This window comes from Ceratotherium simum, chromosome 15 (genome assembly GCF_057802395.1).
Source record: "Ceratotherium simum simum isolate JZ-2026a chromosome 15, ASM5780239v1, whole genome shotgun sequence".
Lineage (NCBI taxonomy): Eukaryota > Metazoa > Chordata > Mammalia > Perissodactyla > Rhinocerotidae > Ceratotherium > Ceratotherium simum.
The window spans coordinates 60,551,451-60,574,071 of NC_141914.1; the positions used below are offsets into that span (position 1 = coordinate 60,551,451).

At 40.2% G+C, this 22,621-nt stretch overlaps 1 protein-coding gene across 1 annotated transcript in view; it reads right to left on the bottom strand.

The window, feature by feature from the left end:
- Positions 1-2,392: 2,392 nt before the first annotated feature.
- Positions 2,393-22,621, bottom strand: part of VEPH1 (ventricular zone expressed PH domain containing 1) — a 206,603-nt gene continuing 186,374 nt past the window's right edge. Inside the window, exons 13-14 of the mRNA XM_014796244.2 lie at positions 6,260-6,396; positions 2,393-2,644 (exon numbers count right to left, since the gene is read on the bottom strand). Coding sequence (XP_014651730.1) covers positions 2,408-2,644; positions 6,260-6,396 — 374 coding nt within the window. The 3' untranslated portion in view covers positions 2,393-2,407. The remainder of the gene's footprint in view (positions 2,645-6,259; positions 6,397-22,621) is intronic.

Consider the following 22,621-nt stretch of genomic DNA (forward strand, 5'->3'; position numbering starts at 1 on the left):
ACATCCTTCTAGTTGCTGTATGTGGGACGCGGCCTCAGCATGGCCAGAGAAGCGGTGTGTCGGTATGCACCTGGGATCCGAACTCAAGCCACCATCAAGTGCAGCGGAGCACGTGCACTTAACTGCTAAGCCACGGGGCCGGCCCACCAATTGCTTCTTAATTACAAAAGCCATTCTTTAAGTGATTACTCTTCGGGCTTTCACATTGTTGATCTCCCCCGTTTTCCTGAAAGCCTTATTTATTTGGCTTTTGTGACATATTTCCCCTGGTCTGTAACGTCTCTGAACACTAATCAGCCAATCCAGCCTGGCTTTGCTTAAATGCTAGGTGTCCCAAGGAAGCCCATATTGGTTCTTTTGTCTTATTATCTCTGAGTAATTTCATTTAATTCCACATATTCATGACCATCTGTAAATCCAGTGAGCCAAAATTTTGACCTCCAGAACTCTATTTCCAACTTGTAATAACTTCTGTGTCTCACAATACCCTCAAGCGTTACATGTTAAAATTGAGTCATTTCCTTTCTCAAACTTGGCCTCTTTTGTATTTCCTGTCCTAGTGAATTAGCAGTAGAGTTGGGGTAGAATTAAGTATATTGACTACTTATAATCTTTTTCTAGATTTCTATACTAGACCACATAGTTAACAAATTTCAAGGAAAAAAATTCTTCTTTTTTAATTTTTTTGTGAGGAAGATCAGCCCTGAGCTAACATCCATGCTAATCCTCCTCTTTTTGCAGAGGAAGACCAGCTCTGAGCTAACATCTATTGCCAATCCTCCTCCTTTTTTTCCCCAAAGCCCCAGTAGATAGTTGTATGTCATAGTTGCACATCCTTCTAGTTGCTGTATGTGGGAGGCCACCTCAGCATGGCCAGACAAGCAGTGCGTCGGTGTGAGCCCAGGATCCAAACCCGGGCCACCAGTAGCGGAACGTGTGCACTTAACCACTAAGTCACGGGGCCGGCCCCAAAATTATTGTTTATGTGTAGTCCAAGTTAGTTTTTGTATTAGTTATCTATTTCTGTGTAACAAATTACGACACACTCCATGGCTTAAAACAGCACATATTTATTATCTCACAGTTTCCATGGGTCAGGAGTCCAGCCATGGCTTAGCTGGGTCTTCTGCTCAGGGTTTTGCAAAGCTGCAATCAAGGTCTTGGCTGGGACTGAGCTCTTATCTGAGGCTTGGGATCCTCTTCTAAGCTCACTGGTTGTTGGCAAAATTCACTTCTGTGAAGCTGTAGAACTCGTGGCAGCTTGCTTATCCAAGGCCAGTGGCAGAAAGAGTCTCTAACTTGTTCACCCTATTAAAGGGCTCATCTGATTGAGTCAGGCCCAACCAGGATCATATCTTTTTGATTAACTCAAAGTCAGCTGAATAAGGACCTTAATTATAGTTGCAAAATCTCTTCACCTTTGCCATGTAATGTAACATAATCATGGGAGAGACTATCCTATCCCTTTTGCCATATTCTATTAGTTAGAAGCAAGTTACAGGTCCCACCACACTCAAGAGGAGGTTACACCAGGGTGCGGGTCATTGGGAGTCATCCTAGGATTCTGGCTATCATAGCTTAATTGAAAAAAAATTACAGGTAATGGCAAAAACCAATAAATGTTTGTAATTTAGAGGTATTGAAAGGTTGAATACAAAGAAGAAAAGTACAGAACTTTAAAATCTCAAAGTTTAATGGAAATGGCACATATTTTGAAGATAGAGAAAATGGTTTTCTATGCTTATTCTAGCTTACGCTTATTGCCTTGGGCAAGAGATATATCCAGTTGTCTAAACTTTAGATCATATTACAATATATAAACCTAAAAGGAATAATCAGATAAGTAGTTCTGAAACACAGACGTTTAATTACATAACTAGCTTAACTTGAGAGCCATTTTATCACGGGTTAGCCTCATTTGCATTAGGAGAGGATAGATGTAATCAGTATATGTCTATAAGTAAGTTATATGATTTTCCTCAGAGACCATTAATTTGACTTTTCCTGATCTTTTTTTTTTTTCTTTTAATACTTTTAACAGACTGTTTTTCATCAGAAGTGCCTAATCTTTCCTCAGGATAGGTAGTTCAGGGATCTTTTAAAGTTGTTTTCTTACAAGGTACGATGAAACACCTATAGAAGTCCCTAGATCCCTGACTCTCCCCTTTCTGGCTCCACACCATCTGTAGCTCCTGTTCCTGTGTGCATCAAACAGATGTTCTGAAGTTAACGCAAATGCCATTAGGATACGAAATGTACTAAGAACCCTGCTTCTGAGAGAAAACTGTTCCACTGGTATTTAGTAAAAAACAACATGACTTGGTGAATTTATCTCTTTTTCTTGACTTTGGCAGTGATAATGCAATGCCCACTGTATATAGTTGGTGTGAGATCGGCTTGCAAATCCCTACAGATATGTGGTTACTTCCCTACTTTCCCTCTCTTTTGCTTGGGCAACTGCCACATTGATGCACTGGAGCCACTCTTCTGCATTCTTCTCATCCTTGGCCTTGAAAACGTAGGTTTTATTTTCTGTGAAGATTTCAAAAGCCCGAGGGAGAGAGCGGTCCCTGTGTTTCCTGGCCACAACCTTCACGCTCTGTACTTTGCTGAGTTCTATTGGGGAGTCATCAGGATCATCTTTCTGAAATGCATGGGAAGAAGAGAACATAAGCTGGCTCCCAGAGTACGGAAAAATCTCTGGCTCCTGGAGAATTTTCCAAGAGGATCAGAATCCTTTCACTTCATATGGCTTAAGATCTTTGTCATTTTGGGTGCTAAGGCCTCAGTGTCATTACAACAACTGAAGGAGTGAGCAGTTGGCCGTTTGTTATCAAAGTTGCCACAGGATAGCCAATTTACAGAAAATTATTAGACAGTGGGATTGGGAAAAATGCTTAATTCATATTTCTTTGACTTGATGTCATTTTCTATTGACATTAACACTGTATTAATAGAGCAAAATGCAACAGTACAATTTAGGGTACTATTAACTCAGAATTTAAGATAATTTGGAGAGCATGAAATTGAACTTTCCTTTGTGCTACCTCTGAGAAAGGAGTATTAATGGACTAAACAGGGTTCCAGTGTTTAAGTGGATCAAACTGTTTCTGAAACTCTCTGGAGCTTTGGAAGCGTGATTTGTCTACAAACACTAAGGGAAGGAATAGTTAATGATGTTACATTTTCCTTGCATCAAAGCAGAGACTTAATGATCTCTACGACACCGAGGTCACGATAATAGGCTCGCATGAATAGTTTCAAGGGATCTCATACTTCTTTAAAGCAATTTCAGGTCTTTAACATCCCCGAATACATTTTGTTTACTGGAGAATGTACCTGTGGTTGAGAATCTTGCCAATTCTCCTTTCCCACCTCCCTTTTACAATTGCCCTTCTCTCACTTTGCAGCAGAAAGACACTTCTCATTCATCCCAAACTTTCTTTGGTGTATTGTCCAACTTGGAAAAATCTCAGGAGCATCAAACAAAAACTGCAATTCAAAATATTGATGTCAGGGAAGTGTCCTTCAACCAAGGCAGGAAAATCACTCCCCATCCATTTCATCGAGATGAATTTCCATCAGCATTTCACTTTTTAATGTTTAATAACTATTTATTACATTTGGTATTGTACTTATGAATTTTCATAAATGGTATAATTTTTTTAAAAGATAGTAAAAAAATCTTAACACTTAGAGACTGATGGTCACAAGAAGTTAAATTAATTAAATTTCAATTTATATACATAGTTTTATTGCAGTGAAAAATGATAGGATGATAAGGATAAAATGCTGTGGGAAAGGTAGAACAAAACTATGATTTCAAAGAAAAATAAAACAATGTAAACATTTCTATTAAAGAAGAGCTAATTTATGTATTTTTTAAAATGGATGATGTTAGGTGTCAAATTGCTATGGCATTTTATTCCAATGGTTACATTTAAAGGAGAAATGTGGTCTTTTTATTTTAAAATGACAATATAATTCAACAGAAATTATAGTCTGTAGAACTGTTTGAACTTATGATAAAAATGTTGATGCAACTTAAAACGCTACAAGACATTACATAGATTTCTCAAAATTCCTTTAGGGGATATATAGGATAAAGTTTGAAGATATCTGCACTAGATAATACATTGTTAGCTTCATTTGGTTTATAGTATCTGACAGTAATAAAATTGTATGTCTTTGAATTAGTCTACAGTACAGAAGTTGATACATGGATCAAGAAAAAAAAGTTACCATCATTCTCTAAAGAGGGACAGTGAACTAACCTAGATAGACATGGACAGGATGTCAAAGGACGCTGGCACCCAGCCGGTTGGGGGACCAAGACCCTAAGAATGCAATGGTAAAAAATAACACTGTAGGCTTGCAGTTCTTATCTAAAAATGCACACTTTTCTGATTTACAAGAGAAGCCATTCACAATATGGCTGTAGCTTTGGCTGGACTGCTGACCACTGCTAGGTTACCGTGTCCCTGGGAATGAAAGGGATTTTGCTGTGGTCCTCATACTATATTATATTATCTTATTTCCCAATATTTGAGCCACATGTTCTGTCAGATTTCTGGAATGTCAAACTGTAATTTCCCTATAAAGATGTCAAACAAGTTAGCCAATTATAAAATAGCCTATTCTCTAAACTTTATTAAAAAGGTCTGAATCTAGAAGTATAAAGGTTATTATTTGAGTTCAGGAAAAACATTCTTATGTGCTAACTCTACTCCGTCTCAAGGGATCTGAGAAATCACTACCTCTTAACTTCTATTCCTGATCTCTTTAATAAAAACAGGAAATTCAGATGGTCATTTTAAACACTTTAAAAATGCGTCAGTGTGAACCTATGCTAAAAAAATGTTTCTTTAAACCTCCAATAACTGTCTAAATTGAACACAGCATTATACTTCCCTTTCAAAAATATCTTCAGCCACAAAGAAGTCCTGCTGTATATTTTATAACACACACAGATAACATGAATTCAAAGTGTCACCAAAATGTTCCTTTTCATTCAAAAGTTAACACGAAGTCTTATTAATTAAAAGAGCACAGATCAAAATTTGTCATAATTTAGATACACCATACTTGATTCTTGTTGAGTAATAAATTCAAATAAATTTTATATTGACCATTCTGACGATATAGTGCATATGCTCCAAGTGAATCATAATTTTTAAGTAACAACACCTTTCATTAATTAATTCAGACAGTTCGGTTTGCCACTGACTCTGTATTTTAAGTGTACATGGGAAACAGGGCAGTGGGCTCATTTAAGAGTGTGCTTTGGTGTCACACTGCCTGAGCCTGACTCCAGTTTTACCCTCCTCACCTTACTGGCTCTATCCTTGGTCAAGCCACTTGGTGTTTTTAAGCCTCAGTTTCTCCATCTGTAAAATGGCAATAACAATAGTGCTGACCATAAAGGATTGTTATGAGGATCATCTGAGGCAATCTGTGTGGCATGTGATAAGCACTGATAAGCTATTATTGTTATATTTCAAAATAGCCAAGAAATAGGTCAAGATTTCATCCCCTCAATCCTGAATGGAGTTTAATGAAAAATAAAACTGATTTGAAAAGACAGGGATAATTCTGCACTGTTTATTGGAATAGAATTCTCTTTAGAGGTTTCCCACTGAAAATTCAGAATACAGATATTTACTGAGCATCCTAGTTCAGATGGAAAATTATATTAAATAAATATTTATTAATTCTTTTAGAATCCTAATCTATTCTTTAACTGAATATTAAATGAATGAAAGATAGTAATGTGTTTCCATAATCAGAATTGGACTTAGTTGACTACAAAAGATACTTGAAATAAATCAGCCTTTCTTTCTTCCTCCCTGCCCACTGTCCCCCTTCCTTAGGGCCCCACTTCCCAATATAACCTATAGTTATAAAAGAAATCAGAGTCAATATCACAAACCACAAATGTATAAATGTAGGGGACCCACAAGGAATAAAAGGCACAGTGTCCAAGTCAAGACCACTAGCTAGTTCTTTTGCAGTTTATCTTCGAAAACTTAAGTCAAGAAAAAAGGGCTCCCATGATAAACTGAAGAGGGACAGCGAACCAGCTAGCACAGGGCTGAACAGAATAGACAGTCAAAGGGACATGTAATAAAATTACACTGTAAAATTATAAAATAGAGAAGGAAAAAATTATTGGCATTTTAACTCAAGACAGAATGCCTAGTTGGTTGGTGGATACCAAGACCTTAAAAACGCAAGTGTAAAAGATGATGGAGGAACTTACAGACTTTCCTTTTTGAAACAAAAGTTGATTTCCAGCCAGTGTAAAATAACGGGTTTTCCACCTTTTGATGAACTTCCATCTGACTTGCTTCTCTTTAAGTTTTCCTTCTATGAGAGGCTGGCCATCTTGATTTATAACTGTTGAAGGTAATAGAATGATCAAGCCTTTTACTTCCCATTATTTATTTGGCAAGTGATCAAAAGTCAGATATGTACAGTGAACCAGAACCCAGTAAATATATTTGGAAAGTGGGCTAATAAATTATGAATTTGGTTAACCTTTCCGCCTTTGTCCCTGAAAGAATGCACAGTTTAGGTATGATAATGGGAAAGTGCTGGAAGCCCTCATGGAGATTTTTCAAAAGGAATACATTTCACAAAAAGAGCATCTGGTTAGCAGTGTTTAAAGTTCACCCAGAAAGCCGGCTTTCTGTGCTTCTGAACTCCTCTGTTTCATGATACTCTGTTCACATGAACTGCTTAGAAATATAGCTGTATAAATAATCACAAACCAAGTATATTTAGCGATTTGGCAGCAAAAGTCAATGCAGTGCTCTAAAAGACATGTTTTCCTGAAGACATAACAGCTGCAAAGGCAAATTTACCCAACTGTTCTGATCATGGTCTTTCCACTCTCTGGAACACATACACTTTCTCCCCACTCCTCGTATTCTCATCTTCACCTGGTCAACAATGAATCATTTCATGTTTCAACTCAAATGTTGCTTCCTTTGGGAGACCTTCCCCAAACTCAGACCGTAGTAGCTTCGCCTGCTGTATGTTCTAAGAGCATCTGGCATGCTCCTTTTATATCAGTACCATCATTTGTAGATAGTTATTGGTGTTTGCCTGATTAATGTCTTTCCTTCCTAGTCAATGAAATCTCCATGAGGACAGGGTCTCTGCTTTGTTCACAGTTGTATCTAACATGTTACCTGGCAAATAGTAGGGAATCTATAAATATTTGCTGAATGAGTGGATTAATTTGAAATTGAAATAGAGTGTATGATTACATGTAATCATAGAATTAGAAGATCCATTACTATGTCAGAAGTTTAGATGTCAAACTGAAGAATTTCATTTCTTTTACCAACTACATTTTACAAATTACACTCTTCAAATTCATATGAAAGCATCTGATTTCTGGGGAGTATGACAATATTTACTTATATACATTTATGTTCAATTTTCACAGCACCTTGAAAGGAATGAAATTTGTTCCATCACTTGGAAATTTGGACAGTGCCTGTTTGAACATATGAACACAACCTGTTCTTCCTACCCTACAATTTCTCTCTTCTAACGTAGGTCAAATAAGTATCTCAGACAGGAGGATTTGTCCACCTTGACATCATTTTCAGGGGAAGAATAATGAATGTATAATTTTCATAAACAAAGTTCTATTAAGGCTAGTTTGGCTGTTTTTTTCTTGTCTGATGACTATTCAATTGGATGTCCCATTGTCAATCCCAAATTAAGGCTAATAGCTGAAAATACATATCAAATATGTTGTTAGATAGTGATAGAGCTATCATGAAGATAGACTAGGAAGGGAGTGACTTGGGGGTTGGTGCACATGCATTTAAGTGGCCAGGAAAGAACTTGGACATTTGAGATGACATTTGATCTGAGGCTTCAGAGATGAGAAGCATCTCCCATCTTCTGAGAAGCTCCATAGTGGCTGGTACTGTGCATAGCAGAGGGTAGAGAAAGCAGGAACTTGAGAGGTATTGACAATCAATATCAAGAAAGTGATTCCAGTGTTCTGCTTTGCTTTACTAGGAATCATCTGATTTAGAGCATTCTTTCTTTTTATTTTTTTATGATGCTATCATTAAGCAATTTTTTCTTTTTTCCTCTCCAAAGTCCCACTACATAGTTGTATATTCTAGTTGTAAGTCCTTCTAGTTCTTCTATGTGAGCTGCCACCACAGCATGGCTACTGACAGACGAGTGGTGTGGTTCCACGACCAGGAAGAAAACCCGGGCCGCCGAAACAGAGTGCACCAAACTTTAACCACTAGGCCATGAGGGCTGGCTCTGATTTAGAGAATTCTTAAAGCTAGTAATGCTCGTGCTTGCTTCCTTTGTGCAGCCTTCACACTCTGCAGTGACCCCAGGTAAAGCACTTAGGACTCCTTGTCTTCTCCACGTGCTCTATGATCCTAGAGAGCAGGAACAGCCTCACCGTGTAGGCCTGGGCTACGGGTTCGGCAAGTGTTTACTACTAGTGTGCAGTTGAGCTATGGAGGGTGCAGCAGCCTGGCTGGAAGGAGAAAGTGACAGTCCAAGAGTAGATCCAAGAAAAAAAAGAAACAAAGTAACAAACAATGGAAAACAGAAGCCAAAAATTAGATTAAAATTTTTCCTAAAACACCCATTTCCCATGCTTTCAAATTAGAAAAAATTGCTAATCTAATTGTAATGTTCAAGGATTTTGAATAAGAATTCAGAACAGTTAGATTCGAGTCCTCTCGACTACAGTTTTCTGATGAGCAAAGAGGAAATAATAATAGCTCCCATGTGCTTAACAAGGATGTTGAGAGATCAAAAATCAAAATACGTAAAGGAATTTATGTGAGAACACTAGGTAAGTAGCAGAGCACAACCCCCCCCATACTGTTTTTATTGAAGACTTTACTTCACAGTTTATAATCACATTGTTTTCTTGCCATAGTTTTAATGGTAAAATGATTTAATGCAATGTCATTTAGCAACAGTACATTCTTCTAGTCTCAGTGTTCCATATTTACTTAAAGAAGCATTTGAAATAGTGATGCCATCTGAGCTGACTTGAAATCATGATTGATTTGTGTAATATTTAAGCTTATGGATCCTTCTGGATTTGACATAGGGGATCAGCTAAAAGTCTTTCTCCTCAAGGCAGATCCAAATGTTTCATTTGAAGAGTATGTGACAAAAGTTTGCAAGGAGCACTTGGCAAAATAGTTGAAGGAATTGTTGAGACACAGAGTGGATGGGATTTCATCCCACATACCCACATGCCCATAGTGAGCATGGAGACTCAAGACAAAATGATAGGCTGACTTGAGAACAGAAGGATGAGGGCCTGCAGAGAAGTGCTGCTAAGCAGACTTTTCATTGTGGCTCAGTGAAAACTGACACCCAGAAAAAGTCCATGGAAAGGGTTTCAGGAAGGAAATGTTAGCAGAACTTGAGAGTAGCTGCTGTGTTAGGGCCCAAATTTAGGCATCCGAGTCAGCTTCAGATAATTCCATAAAAGACAGGCTATTTGTAGCTGTAGGAGAAATTTAAAAATAGTTTCAAAAGGCAAAAAAAGAAAGACTTAAAATTTGTTCCAGCTGCTATCTCATGTCTTAAAAATAATTTTTTTTTTGCAATTATGTCTAGCATATGCATGACTGGCCATGTGTCATTTTAATAGGTTGCTGTTGCCCATAGCAAGTCCTTGTAAGCAAGTCCATAGTAAGTCCTTGTGATATGATATCAGAATCTCTTCAGGGTCAAAACAGGGAACCAATTCTTTCCGAGGACGATCATATTCCATTTGAAAAATAACATGTGGAATGAGACTATAAAAGAATGATCATGTGTCTAACACTATCTTGTTTTCACGTAACGCACACAAGATATTTAAATATTTTCTCACTTGCCAATTAACACATTATTTCATTCAAAGTACCACAATTTGGCTAAGACTCTCTCAACCAACCTGGATCTGTTCCTTTCTTTAATTATCAGTTGGCTGAAAAAAGTATAGATTATTAAACTGAATTCTCTAGTGCAATTGGAACCCAAACTGTTACCATGTTTATCAACTTAAAAGTCTTTCAGTTTACACGTTAAATTGTATTTCTTTTGTGCATCAAGAGTTGAAGATATTTATGTTGATAAAAATGAATTTTGAGGGTGCTAACTCAACATGACTCAACATGAAGTTGGTGAATAAGAGTGAAATAATACCAGGCAGATGCCTTAAAGTTGAGAAGCCCACAGCAGGAAGACTAAAGCAATTAAGAATATTCCTCTGTTCATCTATTAGCCATCCAGCTGGCCCACACAGACTTTTGAGCACATATAAACTGTAAGGCACTGTTTGGATCTGAGGGGGTCACAAAGCCCATCGCAGAGGGAGTTTGAATTTATCATCTTGTAGGGGAGGTAAAGCATTTTCCAAATTCTGCAGCTTAATGTAGAGTTCGGCGAGTTCCACTGGAGAAGTAATAGCCAAGCATTATAGCACTCAAAGGGAATTCTACTTCTAGCTGGGAGGAGGTGACACGAGAGCTGGGTCCCTGCTGAAGAAAGGAGAAAGGATATTCTAGGAAGAGTCAGAAAAGGCCGAGGTAATAGGAGGGATGTGTGAGGGAAGGCACAGGAAAAGAACCTAAAGAAGCTGGAAGAATGAACCCAGAAGCAAGTTCATAAAGCAGTTGCCTTGGGAAAAAGTCATAGGCTGAATGCTGAGGGTCTGAAGGTGATTTAAGATTTTCTAGGTGTAAGATCCAGGAAGGAGACTGGGTATCAAACAGCCATGGGGAGGTCACATGAGACTTTATTTGAAAGTTCTTCTGAAGGCCCATTAGGAAGGAGCTTGCTTTTCTTAAGGACTAAGGAGTGGCCTGGATCCTGTGGCGGTCCAGCCAGCCCAGGCATGAAGCCTCAGGGACCCCAGATGGGATCAGCTGTGTATCACACACGGTCCTGGCAGGAAACAGAGGGCACCTCACGCTGGGCAATCAAGGGGAGTTAATCAAGGGACTGTTTACACAGATGTGGGCAAGATGTAGGAAAAGCACTGTACTTGTCTGGGGCCAGGAATCATGGGGAGGCCTCCACCCCTGTGCCTGAGGAGGAAAGAGGGAGAACAGTTAGGACCCAGAGGGAGACCTGTGTGGAGAGAGCAAAGGGACAGGAGCTGTGGCCCTGGACAGAGGCCAGTCAACCTGCAGTGACCAAGCAGGGAGGGAGCCTAGAATAAATAACCTGACCTCCTTTTCCTCTCTCTCTCTCGTCTCCTACCCGTGTCCCCAGTGGCCAAATGTAACTGAAGGCAGAGGTAAGAGAGACTGGAACACACTGGACAGGCACATATTCTAAACTGGGGTGGAAGATGCAGGAAAGCTTCCTGGAGTAGACGCTGTCTGAGCTGAATTCTGAGGGACAAGTAGCAGTTATGAAGGTGAAGGGAGGAAGGGTGTTCTGAAAAAAAAGTCGTGTGCAAAGGGCCAAGGCTGAGAGAGGGAGCATGAAATGCATTCTATGAACTGTAACTCACTCTGTGTGATGGGAACCTGGCGGGACGCGGAGAGCAAGAGATGAGGTGTGAGATTCAAGGAGAGACCAATCCTAAAGATCCTAGGATGTTGTGCAAAGTGGACTCTAGTGCTTTGTAATGTAACGTAATGAAAAATAATAATTTCTGTAGTCTCATAACCCGTTTTATCTCAAGAGCACAAGAGTTCAATAATTCAAGGTCGCCATCTTGTTTTAAGATTTGTTGTAATTCTAAATATGTCTTTAATCAATTATAATTTATTTAAACATAGTGTGTTGAAAGTCATGTTTACTCCTTATTATAATGGATCATATAGGACTGTACCAAAAGTTTTCTCTGCTATAGGCCTGTGGTTTATGGGGTCGGGACAGCGACTGTGGAGCCAGACTTCAGCTTAAGTCCAGAAGCTGCTGTGTAACAGCCAACTGGTCTTGTGTAAGTGGTTTAACCTCACTGAGCTCCAGTTTCCTCTTCTCTAGGGCTGTTATGCTGAACAACAGGGCCACCACGAATGGCTGTGCAGGTTGTTCCCTGTGCAAGAGTGCTCAGCCAAGGTGGTAAGTAAGGCCTGAAATGCAGCCCGAGCTTTGCTATTTAAGGCATACACCCCCAGATAGACTGCATCCCCCGTAAATAAAGGCACACAAATGTACCATGAAAGTTAACAGTGGCCTTGCTTAACTAAGTGCCTGGTACATAAAAGTGATCAATAAATAGTAGTGATGGGGTTTGGGGCAGGCTGCCCCAAGATGCACCACTCTGGTATGCGGATTATTTCAAGCTGAAGACAATCAAGGCTCAGAAGACTCAGAAAGAAACTTTGACCCCCATCCCCAGCCCCCACTAACTGCCTGAAAGAATTTAAGATAGAAGGCCTGTACCCCGTACAGGACATCACCATAGATAACTCTGGATGTGGATAGACTGGGAGGGTCCTTGCTAAGCTCATTCTTATCAAAGCTCTGAAAACCAAGTAAAAGTAGAACTTATCCTTTGCAAGACACATTTACATTTATAAGGGAAATCTCCATTTGTAAAATTATCATCCTCTCTGTACCAGGAAGAAGGGAGAGTGACCTTATCTCTAGAAACTCTTATCAATGAGGAAGGCAAGCACTTAAACCTGCATATTAACCTTACTCTTGTTTATTGTGCTTTTCTGGTAATCTCCCATAGCTGACTCCCCCCACCCCCAACATCCTCCTTTGTCTTTAGCTGAAGACAATATTTAAGATGAGAACCTCCACCATTTTGTCAAGTTATCCAGTTATTCCTGGGTCTCTCCCATGTATACATGTTATAAGGCTTTGTTTGATTTTCTTCTGTTATTCTGTCTCATGTCAATTTAATTCGTAGCCCAGCCAGAAAGGACCCAGAGTGGTTAGAGGATAGGTCTTCCTCCCCTACAGTAGCTACTATTCATCATGATAATCATGATCATCTTCATCCTTTTATTGTGACGATGAACAGGTGGTTTTTCGAAATACCATTCCTAATGGCTCTAGGATAAAACCCACCTCCCTCCCTCCAATCAAGAAAGTAATGAAGCCAAATGAAAGTGTTAGGAATGGTGAGAGAATTCAGAGCGAGACAGGGAATCCTTCCAAGGTTCAAGGACTGCAGGCTTAAGGTGTGACAAGCAATTCAAAGAGTCCCAAAAGTGAGATGAATGCCTCTATTTTTGAGCAACTGATCCATTTATTTACCAAGACTGCCATTTTCAAGCCAATCCAGTAATGGATTGGGTTGCATTGGGAGTGTTTTCCACATTATCTGTGGTTGCTCCCTTTTTCCCCAGACTTCCCATTTGTTCTTGTGACAGGCTGGAAGGAATGACAGTAAATGGTGACCCCCCACATCACTACTATTCACATTGTACACCAACTTCCATCCTGACTCAAATTCCATATACTGTGTACTTTTTGGCTTAAGCTGATTTTGTCTGGAAAGTTCATTGTACATGAATAAACCATAACTGAGAATGTCATGAATTTAATTTGTGATATTTGAATTCTTAGATATTCTTTCCTGATTGTTGAAGATAAATATCTTCAAAAGAAGGCCTATTCTGAAAGAAGAAAAATATAATCCCCAAATACTTAGTTTTTAAATAAGAAATGAGAAAAAGTATGTCTTTTTTTTCCCCTTAAAATCACTGCTTCTGGATATTGGAATTCCTATACAGTTTATGGGGAATTTCTTTGTATATACTGAGAGCCTCAAATTTACTTCAGTTCCCTTCGATGATTTTACTGATTTTTGTGCGTGTGTGCCAGTAAAGCCAACTATGGTTACAGTGTATATGTTTACAGAGGGATAGAAGCATTAAATGAGGGGTCATAGGAGCCACATTTAGTAGAGTGAGCAGACTGTGGTTTTTTTGAAATCACTAAGGATGGTAGCGAATGGCATGTTTCTTGTGAATATCCAGGCGATGTTTTAGAGTACAGCATTTCCTCATCAGCAGTGAATTAAATGAGGAGGGGCAACCCAGCATTGATTTGTAATATCCTAGATGCTCTGGGGTCTGTGACAGGACAGACAAACTCAATTTGATTGCAGCCCTTTGAGGGCAATTCCATATGTGACTGAATGGCTTCCTTTCTCAATAATTTCATACCCATCAAAATGTGGTTCGCTTTCTAGGCTTCTCTATCAATCGCTGAAATATTGATCTAAAAGATCCTCAGAACTACTACTCTATAAGCCTTTAGAACTATGTTCTCCAAACTGTGTTCTGAGGGCCACCTACATCAGACTTACCTACTGGCTTGTCAAAATGCACATTCCCAGGTGCACCCCAAACCTAATGAATCAGAATTTTGGGGTGGGGTAAGGGACTCTGCATTTTTAACAAGATCCCCAGGTGATTCTAATGTAGCTCAAGAACTTCCAGGAAATGATAGTAGCCTCATGGTAGAATGCAGTAGTAGGTCATATAATATACAAAATAATAAAGCTGCAAAACCAATAGTGGGAAAATGGTTATGACCTTTCCATGAAATTAAAGTATAGGATGGCAGGATAAGATCACATTCATGTCTTTGGCTTCAGTCAGTAGAATTACAGAAAAAAGGCTCAGAATGAATGTTTATGGAATTTGGCTTGTTTACTGTGTTGACATAAGATTTTCACATATTGAGGTATAGGGGTAACTATTTGGGTTCCTGTTTCGGCTTAAACTTAAGAAGCCTGACTTATGGCCTGTTAAACATACACTGTAAATCTGCTTTAACCATTACAGTAAAGAAAGCACACTCTTAAGATAAGAAGGCATACTTCCCCTCCTACACCCTCTTGGGTAACACCCTACTGGAAAGGCCCATATTAGTCCCTTTCCCAACATCAGGGTCTTGTTGACCTGCTAATTTGCAACTGAATACCTCTTTGAAACTTTGATGAATATGTATCCTGGGCATGTTTAACGTATGATTCTTTGTTCCAAAAAGGTATAAGACTGTACTGAAACCCATGCTTCTCCTGTGCACTTTCTTCCTTTCTGGAAAAGGCCTTCCGGGGTTATAATCCTCACTCTGACTCAGGTAAAACTCATTTTATCTGTCTTATCTATAGAATGGTTATTGGTTATTTTGCATCGACACTGTCATCAGTGAAACAAAACTCCTAAAGCCGCTTGCCAAGATGGTAACGTGTTCAGTAGTTCTAAGAAGTGATTGTGGTCACTTTTGTGCTATCAAAGAAGAGTGGTCCAGACTTGCCCAGTAATGACTGATAGGACAGATGGCATAAGATCAGGAACAGTGGAAATGAAGGGAGATAATTGTTCAATCTTAGAATTAAACTTTGAAAAAGGAAGGGTTCCACACACATTTCCCATATTGGTCCCACGTTGTCACCCCATTAATAAGGTCTCATGAGTAGGTATTACTGGCAAGACCTAGCCACAGGATTTAAGACAGTTTTAAATGTTGAGTGTTTTCCCACACTGCCTGTGCTTTGTAAGCTTTCCTTGCATGGGGAAAAGTAGGTCTGACATACTTGTTCCAGGTCTGTGATAAGAAGGGCCAACTTGTTTGGGCTGTACCAGCTGAGCACATGCTAACCATAGACCCACCTGCCGTATACTCGTCGTGTTTTAGAACATTCTAAGGTGTTATCTACAATGCTTCTGTGGAATTATTTAACACAAGTTCCATCTGCTGTGGTTCAGCACTTGGTCTCAAACCTTTTAGCAATAAATAGAAGTTTTACAATGTCTGCATTGAAAGCTTTATCTATAACATATACACCATCACACTGTGTGTGTGTTTGATATATATATATATACACACACACACACTACAAACACAATACTTCACACTGTTAAATAAAATCTCTCATAGAACTTTTGAAAAGAACTTGTTTAAGAAGAGACTGTTTATACAAAGAATACATTTGTCACAAAAGGTAACACTGGAAATATCATCATATGAATACCTCTTTTCTCTTAAAATGAATCACTCTGAATTCATTAATTTGTTTTTCATCACCACTTGACTGAGAAAAATGTTACTGCTTAAAGTTTCCAGAGAAGATACAACCTTTGGATGTTCACTTATTCGATAAATATTTATTGAGCATCCATTGTGTGCCAGGGGCTGAGAATGGATGGATGAGGAGAGCTCCCTTCATAGAACTTTTTTTTTTTTTTTTCGGTGAGGAAGATTGGCCCTGAGCTAACACCTGCTGCCAATCCTCCTCTTTTCGCTTGAGGAAGATTGTCCCTGAGCTAACATCTGTGCCCATCTTCTTCTATTTTGTATGTGGGTCACTGCCACAGCATGATGAGTGGTGTAGGTCCGTGCCAGGAACCAAACCCATGAATTTGGGCCACCAAAGTGGAGTGCACCTAACTTAACCATTACACCACTGGGCCAGCCCCAGAACTTACTATTAACTGGAGGAAATGGACATTAATCAAATAATCACATGTAAAAAACTAGACAGCAGCTATAACAAGTGTTATGAGGAGAGGTCTCAGGTGCTTTGAGGACCTTAGCATTAGTCAGGGAGGTCACTAAGGCCCCCCTGAGGTGGTGGATTTGAGTGGTAATGGGCAGGCTAAGATCACATTGACTAGGTGAAGAGGGCAGAAAGGACACTCTGGGCAGAGAAATAGCACACACAAAAGGCCGGGGGCAGGAAGAAGCATAGTGCACATGGGAAACTGAATGAAGGTCCTTCTGGCTGGAGCAGACAGGAGCAGATGGCACGTGGGACAAGGTGAGGCGGGAGAGGTTGGGAGACCATGTGTGTGAGGCATGTGGGGCATGGTATGGAGTGTGGTCTTTAAGCTCAGAGCTATGGGAAGCTATCGTAAGGTTTTACGCAGCAGGAGGTACCACCAGATTTGTGCTTTGAAGAGATCATTCTGACTGCAGTGTGGGACGCAGATTGGAAGGGTCCAGAGTAGCTCAGGCAGGAGAATGCTGCCGTTGTTTTAGGTCAGAGGTGATGACAGCTTGCTCCAGGAGAGAGTTGGACAGAGTTGTAAGCAACTAAGAAAGTCAAACCCATAATATTGGGAGATGGAGTGGATGGGGGTGAGGGAGAGGGCAGTGGGTTTCTGGCTGGTACGCCACAAGACTGATGTTGTGTTTGTGGAGACAGGGAAAGCGGGAAGAAGATCAAGTATATTTTAGGGACAAGGGAAGGACAACCATGAGATTTAATCTAAATGAACTGGTTTTGAGGTGCCTTTGAAGTGGCCAAGTAGGCAATGGGAGATGTAAACCTAGAGTTCAGAGGAGAGGCCTGGACTGCAGACACACATTTGGGAGTTGTCTCACAGAAGTGGTTCCTGGAGCTGCAAAACCAGCGAAGACTCACGGTGGAGAGAGTGCACAGTGGGGAGGAGAGAGGTGCCCTAACAATGGCTAGCTGGCTGGAGGAAGGTGGGCCCGGAGAGAAGGCTGAGAAGGAGTGTCTAGAGAGTAGGAGGGGACCAGAGGAGTGCTGGGTCAGAAGTTAAAGGATGAGAATGTTTGAAGGAGGAGGAATTGGTCAACAGAATTGAATGCTGACAAAAGGCAAGTAGCACAAGGACTGAAACATATCCAGTGCATGGGTGACTTGAACGAATTCAATGACCATAGAGATAATGGGTTTAGAAGCCAGATTAGAGAGGGTTGAGTCACTGGGCGAAGGAGGCAAGGAGATGCAGAGAGTGAGCATTGACAACTCTTTTGGTTTGAAAGAGGAGGCGAGACCTAGGGTAGTAGGTGAAGGGAAAGGAGAGGTTAAAGGTTAAAGGTTAAAGCCATTTGGGTGTGTGTAAAAGCCAAGGGGAGGATTCTGTTGGGAGGGAGAAATTGCACAGAGAAGAGAGAAAGGGTGATCTATACTGCGGGATTTCTGAGAAGGTGGGATGATAAGATCCAAGGCAAAATATGACCACTCTGGTGAGAAATTTGATGACTTCATTCTCGGTGGGTGCCAACAACACATATTTGTCTTTTACATGGGTGAGTTTGTGGCTGAAAAACAAATTTCATTCCTAATGTATTTACATAGGTAAATAAAAAAATTAGCAATACTCTGAAAGGTGATGACTAGAGCTCTTTTGAAATATATTAAGTGCTTTACTTTAAAACGACATAAAAATTCTTTTTTTTTTTTTTAAAGATTTTATTTATTTAATTTTTCCCCCCAAAGCCCCAGTAGATAGTTGTATGTCATAGCTGCACATCCTTCTAGTTGCTGTATGTGGGACTCGGCCTCAGGATGGACGGAGAAGTGGTGCCTCGATGCGCACCCGGGATCCGAACCCGGGCCACCAGCATTGCAGCGCGTGCACTTAACCACCAAGCCACAGGACCGGCCCACATAAAAATTCTTTACATCAATGTCATTCTGAGGCTGTTTAGTGGTAGCATCTGCCCTTGGAAAGTACGTATCTCCTCTTCCATATATCGGCTCGACTCAGCTTGCTGTCCCCGTGGAAAAGGGCACATTTACGTGCATGGGGATGTGTTTGTGGATAACCATAGAGTGACTAATGCTTCGCTGAGAATACAAGGCCGATCAGACACTTTCACCCTAGATCAAGATAAGACTGTTGACTTAATGTGGAAAGGCAGGAGGGTTAGGACACTGATGCTGGATGAAAAATAGAAATTAACCCCTGAAGGGTGATGGGTTACTGATTTTAGCTTATCTCTCATCTCCTCTTATTTCTCATTTCTCATGGAATCTGTGTGTTTGTGTATATTGAAACCTTTTAGTAAAATATTAGAATTGGGTATCCATAAGGCATTTGTACACAGCAATATTGTCTTCTTATAAAAGCTTATTTTGCAAAAGATACTATTTCAAGGTTTTGGTTCGGTAAGCTTTTTTTAAATTTTGAAAAAGTATTAGGTTTTAAAATTGCATTTCAAACAAATCCTATTGGGCTGGCCCCGTGGCTTAGCAGTTAAGTGCTTGCACTCTGCTACTGGCGGCCCGGGTTCGGATCCCGGGCGCGCACCAACGCACCGCTTCTCCCGCCATGCTGAGGTCGCATCCCACATACAGTACCAGAAGGATGTGCAACTATGACATACAACTATCTACTGGGGCTTTGGGGAAAAAAAAAGGAGGAGGATTGGCAATAGATGTTAGCTCAGATCCAGTCTTCCTCAGCAAAAAGAGGAAGATTAGCATGGATGTTAGCTCAGGGCTGATCTTCCTCACACACACACACAAAAAAATCCTATTTCTTCCATAGTGATCTATCACTTACATGATCCATGAATCACTCCATCATCCATCTATATGGGAAATATTTGTTAAACACTCCCGTGCACCAGATACCAGGTGGGGCACACAGAGATGAATAACCCAAGGTCTTCCTCCTCTGGTTTCTGTCTAGTTGGAGAGATTGATGGCAACACGCTGTGTACACTGCAGAAGTGTGGGCAGAGAGCAGAAGGGACACAGAGGAGAGGATTTATTCTGTCTGGGGTGGTGTGGCCAAGTGTGCCAGTGTATGTGCATGTGTGTGTGTGTGTGTAAAAGAGAGAATGTGGGTGTATGGGAAGGTTTAACAGAGAGGGGCATGCCCTGCCAGAGAGGCACAGAACAGGAAGATAGGAAGAGAGGGAAAAGGAAAAAGATTTCAGGATAATAACTTTCGTGAGTTGGTAAGTGTGTCTTGTCATTAATTAATTCAAAGTATCTTTGAACAACAAGCTGGGGTTCAATTTTACGTAATCAATACCCATTCAGTAGTCACTAACGGCATACAAATGTGAAAACACGGAATTACCCTCCACAAGCGCTGTGCTGTTTTTGGTGCTCTAACAACATTTCCCGTAGGAGACAAAGTTCTAACCTGTGTGGTAGGAGGGAAGGCATCATAAGACAAACCCAGACACTGCATAAATCCAGAATGGGCTTTCTTTTGTCACCTTTAAAGTTCTGTGGAAGTTGGCACCGAAATTAAATGGGAAAGTTTCATATTAATGGACTCACAAGGCTATTTGTGTCTTATGGTCCTCAGAGGTCATCAGCCCATTTTTACGCTGGCGTCTGGCATGGAAAGTCATCCAGCCCACCCTGAAGGCATCCAGCAGAGGAGAGGCATACTGCTACTACCGGCTTGCAGTGTCTGAAGAAAATCTCCTTACAGAGGCCTTTCTCATCCTGATATCATTTTGAAACCATCTCTACTCGCCCGTGTGATTTGACAGTACATTGCTATAAACACACTCTTATAGCTCAACTATTTGAAATCAAGTTCTAAAAAGGAATCGTGATAGAAGGTTGTCTGAAAAAAATTCTTTTATTTTCTTTTATAACTTAATGAGACCTCCTGCTGACAATCACATGAGTATCTCACTATCTAGTGACTAAGAGGGTAATCACACCCAGGCACGCTCAGATTTGCAGAAGAGGACACTAGTGCCAAAGCCAGGACATCTCTCAACTGTTGACTGCAGGCGTAAGAACAAAGGCCTCCCATGTGTCTCAAGAAACACGGGTGAAAGTCACGACCAGTTCTTCCTCCTCCATTACAGAATGTGACTGAACAGGGAGCCAGCTGTGCTCCAGGACGGCCCAGCTGACTAACGCTTACTGTCAACAGGCACCAGCAGTTCCAAGACATGAGAGCGACTGATAAAGGGGATTTGCTTGCTTTTCCAGAAATGAGTTCTGCTCTGTTAGGCAGCCTTGCTCAATCCCTATTCTGTCATTCGCGTGGAGTAATGGGATTGACAATAAACACCACCAGGCAAGTCTCTGAGGATTCTTGAGTTATTTCACTGATTTTCTAATCTTCTACTCTGTACTTTTCTAAAATAATTATCGGAAACTGCATCAGCAGTTGGAGGTGTTGGAAATAGCTTCTGCGTAACCGTTCCCTGCAATGTAACTTCCCACACTTCAGGGCGCCAAAGCTCCTGCTCTGCTTTAAGCAGAGTAATTCATCTGGGAGGTAGATTGCTTCTTGGTCTTTCCAATATATTATAACATCACACAATAATTGTTCTCGGAATTTCCAGCATTCCATGTCCTTAACTTGGATTTGCCCTAGAGGTTGAAATCTCAGGTTCAGGAATTAAGCTGGGTGAAAATGCTGGTTCTACCACTTGGTAGCTGTGTGACCTTGGGGAAATTACTTAACCTCTCTGTTTCCTCATCTGCAAAATGGAGTCAATAATGATGAGAAAATGAGAAAAATGCATGTAAAGCTTAGCACATAGTTAGCATGATAAATGCCAGCAAATATAATTATTTCAGGACCCTTAGCTATTCTAGCATTGCTTCCTCTGATTTCATGTGCACCTAATTGGATAAAAGTATATTTTATTGAATACCAGATATTAAACTCCTGCGAATTTCTGTGTGTTGATGGTGGAGTTGGTGGGAGGATGAGTGGGGGCTGGTAAGGTGATGAGAATTTTACCTGAAGAGGGGAATGTATTAAGGTCACCACGTTAAGTCAGCTGATTTGCTGTCACTTTCTGAAGGGATCCCATAGTTTAGTCTACACACTATTAAGAAGAATTTATATTTCAGGATGTTTTTCCTCATGTCTAGTTGAAATTTTCTAATTGCCTCATGTTTTGTTCCTCATTTATGGAGATGCTGGCCAGCGTTTTTTTTTTTTTTTTTTTATTAGAACAATGAATACTTGACAGCAGTTATTGTATCATCCGTCAGTACCTTAAAAAAAAAAAGAACCCAAATCTAATTTCTTTAGCCTTTGTCCTGGATTCCAATCCTACTTCTTTAGACCCCCCTCCCTCAGCTGACAGGGCACCTGGACCCTGCGGGGACACTGGTGAAACCCAGAACAGTAACAGGACTCAGGCACAGTGTGTCAGGAGCTGAGACAGTCAGGGAGTGGACTCTTTGTTTTATATAGAGCCACTTCTCTCAAGGAGCGAAGAAGCACTAACCTCCATTTACCAGATGCAAAATGCTGGTGTTTGTTTTTTTTTAAATCACTATTTTTTTTTTTTTTGCTGGGAAAGATTGGCCCTGAGCTAACATCTGTTGCCAATCTTCTTCTTCTTTTTTTTTCCTTCCCAAAGCCCCAGTACATAGCTGTATATTCTAGTTCTAAGTCCTTTTAGTTCTTCTATGTGAGTCGCCGCCATAGCATGGCTACTGACTGGGGATGGTATAGTGATGTATTTGATATGACTAACACATAATCACAATCTTGAAACATCTTATTTTAATATTCAAGGGATATTTGACTTTGCCATTTCTAAATATTATTCATTCGTTCACTCACTGAACAGGTATTTATTGCATGCTAAAAACATACAAAGAAATATGCTAGATATTTCCATATATGCCTACTGGCCCTAACTGGATTATGAATACTTTCAGAGCAGAGAAGTTGTACCTTATTCATATTTTATCCTGAGGCTCAGCCTGTAGAAGACATTCAACCAAAGCAACAAACACACATTACCTAAGTGAAAAATGGGATGCAAGTCCAATGCCAGCTGTGCACAACCAAATAGCAAGAATGTCTTCAACATCTTTAAACTCACAATTAAAGCAGGACATGAATGCAGATATCATCTCCATGAATAATACATGTGTCAGCAGTGTTATGTGGGAACTTGCATTTAGATTAAATATATAATTTGTATGCTTATGTAA